This window comes from Paralichthys olivaceus, chromosome 11 (assembly GCF_024713975.1).
Source record: "Paralichthys olivaceus isolate ysfri-2021 chromosome 11, ASM2471397v2, whole genome shotgun sequence".
Lineage (NCBI taxonomy): Eukaryota > Metazoa > Chordata > Actinopteri > Pleuronectiformes > Paralichthyidae > Paralichthys > Paralichthys olivaceus.
In genome coordinates, this window is record NC_091103.1 from 18,881,069 (window position 1) to 18,888,864 (window position 7,796).

At 43.7% G+C, this 7,796-nt stretch overlaps 1 protein-coding gene across 7 annotated transcripts in view; it reads left to right on the plus strand.

Annotated features, from left to right (window-relative positions):
* ncam1b (neural cell adhesion molecule 1b) overlaps positions 1-6,642 on the plus strand; it is a 71,378-nt gene extending 64,736 nt beyond the window's left edge. For 4 of the 7 annotated variants that reach the window (XM_069534956.1, XM_069534958.1, XM_069534957.1 and 1 more), the window contains 4 exons: positions 31-229; positions 668-784; positions 1,547-2,653; positions 4,600-6,642. In XM_069534956.1, coding sequence (XP_069391057.1) covers positions 31-229; positions 668-784; positions 1,547-2,653; positions 4,600-4,720 — 1,544 coding nt within the window. In that variant the 3' untranslated portion in view covers positions 4,721-6,642. Of the gene's footprint in view, positions 1-30; positions 230-667; positions 785-1,546; positions 2,686-4,599 lie in introns of all 7 variants that reach the window. The other 3 variants (XM_069534960.1, XM_069534961.1, XM_069534962.1) reach the window with 3 other exon arrangements.
* Positions 6,643-7,796: the final 1,154 nt, after the last annotated feature.

Sequence of the window (7,796 nt, forward strand, 5' to 3'; positions counted from 1 at the left end):
TCCCTCCCTCATGTCTCCTCCGTCTGGCAGATTTGGGTGAGGAGGCAGCGCTCTCCATGGGCATCATGATCTGGGCAGGGATCCTTGTTGTGGTGTTTGTGCTGCTGCTGCTGGCGGTGGATGTCACCTGTTACTTTGTCAACAAATGTGGCCTCATCATGTGCCTCTGCGGCAAATCTGGCACCGGAACCAAAGGACACAACCTGGAGGAGGGCAAGGCAGCGTTCGTGTGAGTATTAGAGACAATTAAAGGACAAGGGGTTCAGTCCTCTCAACACTGACCCACAGTCAGAGGCACGAAAGAGAAATGTGTCTTCATGTAAAGTGTAAATGCTCAGTGCTGTTATCAGCAGCATTGTTCGATCTCTGCCAGGGATAAATGCAAAATATACAGTGTGACTCCATTTAGAGAAAAGTCCATTTTTTTATCTTCAAACAAGATACACAGGCAAAACACAGCACAGAGTGAACAGCACCACCCTTAGGCAGGGAGGGAGAACCACACCATAAATCACACATACACAACATGACTCGGAGTCACAACAGTCCGCTTAGCCTCTTAGCCGCATTTCTTTCATGGACAGCAGTCACTGCAATAATCTGGTTTTCAGGTTGTGCTAAGAGACCATGACTTTCACATCATCTTGTACATCTCGCTGTTTTACAGGAAAGATGAGTCCAAAGAGCCGATAGTGGAAGTCAGAACGGAGGACGAGTGCACAGCCAATCATAACGCAGCAGGACCCACAGAACCCAATGAAACCACACCTCTCACAGAGCCAGAGTAAGTAGGAGCTGACTCACAGCACATCGCCTTTTTACTGCTCAAGTCGTTTTTAGCTGTCGTACATTGCACTCCACTTCAAAGAATAATCACATTGTTCAACAGGACGACATTTGACCCTTGAAAATCTCTGAAACCTTGAGGTCATTCTTGAGTGGAGTCCACTGAACTACTGCTGTTGCTTTTCTGTTTTTATTCCCACTGAGAGGGAATTACTGCACTTCGTGTTCCTTTCTCCAGCCGCAGGAGATTGTCTGTCTCATTATTACCAAGGTTGAAGCAATACCAGTTAAAGACACAGAGGTTTTAGTCCTCTTTAGTGTGGTCAACTCATGAAGCCATTTGACAACAGCCATCTTTCATATCAGCAGTCTGGAAAAAATGAGATTACACAGGATGAGATGGTCACTGGTACTGTTTAACCCTCATAGGTGGTTCTGTGTGGTGCTGTAGTTCAGCAGGAGTGCGGGACTGGTGCTATCTTACTAAATTAGTTTTCCCAGTCGGTGTACTCCGTGTTGGTGTGTGTATGGGATGTATCCTTTAATGTCCACTCACAGCATGACGCCTTCTTTTTCTGTTCTTTCTTTTACTCACTAGGCTTAAATACTTGCTGTTTTTTTCAGTTTATTTTGTCTTTGTGTGATTTTTTTTCTAAAGCCAACTAATCCCTCTGCATGCTCTTGTCCGAGCCACCCTTCCTCTGTCACAGTCACCCTGGTGTCTAGTCTGTGTGTCTCTGTTCTCTCCCTGCTCTCTCAGGCTGGCGGCTTTCACTGCTGCTCTGGCACTGGAAACCCTCTCGTCTGTAGCCACCAACTCTGACACAGCCACTGCAACAATTGACCCTGCTCAGGACAGCCCCTCTAGCGAGACCACTACCCTCACTTGTAGCCTGTCTACCCCGGCCAACGACCCCTCACCTACCCCCATCAGGGCCCCGGCCCCGACTCCAGAGTCGAATGCGACCCCGCTGGCCCCTGTCCTCTTCACGGCAGCCGTTGAGGCTAAAATGGCCCCGTTAGTAGAACAAAGAGGAAGTAACGCCCCGGAAGAACAGGAGAACATAACCACCCCTCCTTGTACCCCTGAAGCGCCTAAACCTCAAAAATCTGGGACACCAATACCACCGAAACGTAGACACTCTCCCAAACTTGCTGCACTGAATGCTAAAGGTACCCCCTCTGTATCTCCACTCGCTACGTCCTCCCCGTCATCCTCTCCCACTCCTGACACCAAGAAACAGGCTCCGAGGCCACCAGTTACCAAGCCTCTGACAAAACAAGACCCTGTAGCCTTAGAAACTGAGACACCAGCACAAACTGCCTCTGCTCAAGCAAACACTGCCCCTCCAAAACCAGACGCCGAGTCAAACGCCACTGCTCCAGATTTCAGTAGGCGTAGCCTTACTGCCTCCGACACCAACAACCCCTCTGACCAAACTGTTGACAGCAACATACCCACTGCCAAAGATGCTGCTACCAGCTCTCCCTCAGTGATCCACACTGCTCTTAATGCTGAAGAATCTGCTCCTTTAGTTGCAGAAGTCCCCTCTCCTCTTCCCATCACTACCATTCCTACTCCTGCCCCACCTAGTCCACAGGTGCCGGTCTCGAATGATCTCTACACAGCGCAATCAGACATGTACGACTTACTAACCCCCGACGTGGGGCCCAGAAGTGCAGATTTAGACTTAGAGCTGACAAATGGGACAGAGAGACGCTCCCTGCCCCCCGCAGACCTTATTAGCTTAGAGAGCCCGCCCTCTGCCCCCTCTCTGCCCAATGGAGACGGCGCAGACCTCCCCCCCTCAGGCCCAGTTCTGGACGCATCAGAGACTCTGGCCAAGACTGCTCCTGTCAACGATGAGTACGGCTCCCTCTAGAGGTTTATCTGTGTGTGTGAGTGTGTGTGTAATTTGTATGCCCATTCATTCACCACCGCATCTTGCCATTGACCACACAATATGAAATATTGTAATGGTAAACTGTGGTAATGACATTGGGATAGAGAAGTGATATGATGGTTTTCTTTCTTTATGCTTGTGTGTGACAGTTCCTCATTGTGGGGTCTCTACTTTCTGCAACAGTCACCTCAAGTACAGATGAGCCTCTTTCAGACATGCTGCTCATTACATACATGTGATGACGATTTTAGACATTGATCTTATGTCTTAATTTGTAGTAATTAGTATTAGCCCTTTAACGTAAAATAGTCACAACAGTTTTCCTCACTTGATTTCTGTAAATCTTCCAACACGACACACATGGGTAAAGTCAGATTAACAGAGGCTGCAGCACTGTTACATTAAATTAGTGCAAGTAAGGATCCACATAAGCAATAAACCAGCATTGAACAAAGTGAGGAACAATGGGTGATGCCAAATCATAAAATAAGTAAAAAGCAAAATCTCTGCCTATACCTAGTCTCTACTCCCCTGACCGACTGCACACGTTTTCTTATCCTCTCGGCCAAGAGGTCATGAGCCGGGGATTCTAATGCCAGTGGACGGTGCAGGGCGGTGCTCCAGGAAGTGCGTAACCACACAGAGGAGTGGTTAACCTGAGGGAGAACAGAAAACCCTGCACCTCATCAGCAGTTAGGAAACAGCCGAGGCTCATGACAAGCAGGAACAAAGTAAACCAGTTCAGTTGTTGGAACTAATGCATCACTGAAACATTAAAGCTGATAATGTGATATTCTGTATTTTTCATATTATCAACCAGTTTTTCTGTGTATTCAAAACCTGACATATGTTCCATCGAGCTCCCTCCTAGAATTAGAAAGGCACATTCATCTGCCAAAGCCAAACACGGCCCTTAAAGACAATTAAGCTTCATCAAATTGTACACACTCAAAGATATCAGTCCTGTAAATATGCCAGATTTGCTTCTGTGATAATGACAGAGAGAAACATTCCTGGATCCGCCCCAGAACCGGCCCAAAATTAAATGGCTTCTATCTTGGCCCGTTTACCGTCATCTCAACAAATTGGAATAACATCGGTTCTTTAGTTTTTGCGTGATCCTGCTAATAGAGAAACAGCAAAGAAAACATCAGCTCCTTAACAACAAACAACAATAATCAGACGTGTAGTTTCTCATTCGTGCTATCATCATGGATGACTTTATATATATATATTTATATATAGATAGATAGGTAGATATATCCAGAGAAGCTGACATTATGTGAACTAATTGAATTTAAATGATTCAACTTAATAAAACATGCAGAAGAGTGAGACGAGTGTTCAAAGTGTCATTAAGTCTTTAACAGAAAAATAAATAATGTTACACGGCTCCCACGGCTCTTTCTAAAACAGTCCTCTCATGTCTAAATAAAGTATAAATAAAACACCTGGAGACCAGTGATGTCACACAGTCCATGTCTGATGGACATTATTTTAATGACAAAAACGTTTAGTCTCAGGCAGTAACTCGATGCCTCTGAGTAAATCCTCGGTCGCTGTGTAAAGAAAACAGATGCCTGACGTGGTATCCTGCTCTGAGCGGCAAACAACATCTACATAAACAAACTCTGAGAACTAAACTCATCAGTACAGACTGATTATTTGTGTTATTTTACAAATGGATTATGTGAGTTTGTCATTATCTGTTTAATTTTATCTAACTGTTGTCAAGGTGGTGAAGAAATATGTAAGAAGACGTCTAATCGCGGTGTCTTCTTACATATTGGGTGAAGATGTCATTGAGAATAAATGGTTCAACTTGTGTTTGTTTGCTGGGATTTTGTTTTCTTGCCAGAGACGATCAGATTTCTAATTTTGATCTCTCCTTCCCCCCCGCCTGTTGCAGGAAGCATTTTCCCGACGAGAAAGTCAAACTGGAGGAGGCAGGATTATCAAACGCCCTGACGGAGATCGCTGCAGAACACAACAGTGTCATGCAGACAAAAACCACCGGGGGCAAAGCATGATGGGCCGGGGGAAAACCCCAGCCTGAATCCAAAACATTTTGTGCAGCAACGAGCAAGAAACACTGCAGGAGTTTTGATTTCCAGTGCCCTTAACTACATATTCAAAACACACATGTTGATCGGTTAGAGTGCACTTTGACTGTGCTTTTATTTCTGAAATGTTTACGACACCGGAGGAGTTTATCTTTAGTTCATAAGAGATTTATTTTATTTTTTTATTCTTATTCTATTTAACCAGTCAGGATTGAAGGATGAACAATCTGTTATTTTAACGATTGCCTGGTAAATATATGAAATCAGACTCTACTTTCTATTGTGCTTAGTTTAAATTGTCATTACACACACGCATCTGATTATTATTGAGAAATGTAAAAAAAAAACTATATATAGAAATTATTTTTCTTATTTTAATGTTCTACTGCTCAAATGTAAAACTGTTGCATTTTATTTTTGTTGGATTTTTAATTTGAGGGCTAGTCTCATGAAATAGCTTGTTCTGCATGTCTGACCTGCAAGTGGTTGTAAAAGTTTTTGTTTACAAGGTTTATTGTTTCACTCTGTGTGATACAGGATGTTTCATCTCTCACAGAAACACTGGCATCAATCAAACATAGGCCCGAGTTCAACGTTTGGATTAAAACCATATTAGCTACGGTGATAAAAATACAAGATTAACCCAGAGCCGGCTGCAGGGGGAAAATAATCCCACAACACGTTGACGGTTTGGCCCATTTTACGATCAAATGTATTCAGTCTGTCACTGCCTTCCCACAGTGTTGCTTCAAAATATTCATTAATAAAACGTATCTGATTAAATAAGGCAGCTCAGTGAACGCAAACATTCACAGAAAAACAAACAGAACGTGCTGGTTCTCAGTCGAGGGTTGAAGAGCCCTGAACCGAGCGAATGTCTTATGATCTCGAGCTAAATATAAGCAACGTTATTGGTTTTGGGAGGGAAACAACTTCGACAGCGATCACTTCCTCCTCACATTAAAACACAACTGGATTTGTGCGTCGACTCGTGCTTTAGAAGCAAAAAAATCAAATAAGGACTCAAAAGCACTTTTGTACTATTTAAAAACGACAGATATCTTTTTTCCATTCCTGCCTGCAAGCTTGTGCACTGTGCCTGTGTGTCAGTAGAGCGTCTTGTCATCAGTTTCTATGATAACCTGTATAGCTTCGTCGTGAGAGATTTAGCCTTTTCTTTTGATTTGATATATTGTATTATTAGAAGAAAAAGTACGATAAATGGACTAATGTGGTCATTATAACACGTGTAGTGTATGAAACTGTCCGTCTCTGGTCACAGCACTTCTATATATTGCCAGCTATAGTGAAGGGAGGTGTTTTTGAGCCTTGGCATGAATTCAGTCAGTACTTTATAACATATAACTACAAGGCAGATAGACGTGCCCGTGTTTGTTTGGGGCAAATAGTTCTCATATTGATTTAATGAGTGTTACCCTGTGGGGCTTGTTCTGGCATAAATACAGTTTTTTTTATTTCCCTCCCCAGTTGTTATTCAAGTGTTCCGTAATGTGGTCTTTGAATTTCTCTCTTATTTTTTTTTGTTTTTGTCTTTTTGTACAACAACAACCGCAAAAAAAAAAAAAAAAAAACTCACTTACCAAGAGCGACTGCTTGACATGTTCTGGATCCACTGAGAGGAAGCAGGGTGGTCCCCCCTCAAACAGAAGATCAAGCTTTTCAGATAATAATAGATTTGAGATGTATCAGAACAAAATGACTAAATAAATCAACCCTGGACTCCTCCGCTGTTACCAGACCACCTTGCTCCCCTCGTCTCTGGACGCTCCTTTTGGTTTTATTGGGTGGACCTCAGAAACGATCTGTTGTGTACAGTCTGAGTGATAACCCATTTACAAAATTAAAAATAACAGTTTCCAAATCTAAACCTGTCCTGGTCCATTTTTATATGGAAGCATTATTTCTCTTCTCTGAACAAGTGTCTCCTCTTAGACTGAGAGCATGCAGTGACATGTGGTGGCCTGGAGATGGCGGTATAAACCTGTGTTTTCGCTCTTATTGTTTTCGCCATGTCATGGACACAGGACTGTTGACGGAAAGGTTACAGAGCAAACAGGTTGTGTCTGGGCTGCACGATCCTCGGGCTCCGGGCTCAGAAAGACGGGGCTCAGATAAACACGTGTTACATAATGTGCGGGAGTTAAGTTAATACTTCCAGGCTGATGTCACAAATACTGTGGAGCACAGCGGGGTTGATATTTTCAGCTGTGGCATTTCTCCCCCTCGGTCCCCGCGAGTGTGACACGGACCTCAGAACCGGTGTCAACAAGAGGAGTGTTGACCCGGCACAGAGTCTGGTTTCTGCCCGCAGACAGAACGCCTGTCCCCCCCTCTCACACTCCATCTCTCGCCCTGGTGTCCGGTTCAACAGCACCTGGATTCTGCGCTGTGTGTTATTGCTTCAGTCCTCAGCCTGTCAGGGATTCGCACCTGTGACGCGTCTCCGTCTGCAGCTGGATGGAGAGACGAGGATCATTCGGGGCCATGACGTCTCCTCAGCCGGTCAGATCAGCAGCAGGCAGCCGGGGCCACACAGGAAGGGACAGGAGAGGCCCTTCAAAGTAAAAGAAAGGAACACAAGTTAGGTGATGGTGGAAATAAGATGAGATGAAGCTTTACTGATCTTTACAGAGAGGACAGTCACAAATGATAAAGCAACACCAGCTCATTTCAATTATTTTACCACATAATTAATAGTATCTGTGCACAATAAAAAGTATTTCATCAGCTTATCATAGTTTGTTTGGGGATCTGCAATGTAACTTCTAATAGATGTAGAGGGGTGAAAGACTTAAGTACAATACAAATGTGGGTGTATTAAGAAGTAGTACCCCAGAAGTGAGTAATTGTACATACAATTTTTCACCTTCTCTATTTAGAGTGTGGGTATTTGTCGACTGATTTCCGGATTTTTATTTTTTGTAAATGTAATGAACATTTAACTTATTTTTAATGAACAGTTAAGGAGGGAAATCGTGAATTCGTCCTGTATTACTAGGATCTGATTCCAGGCAGAAATAAC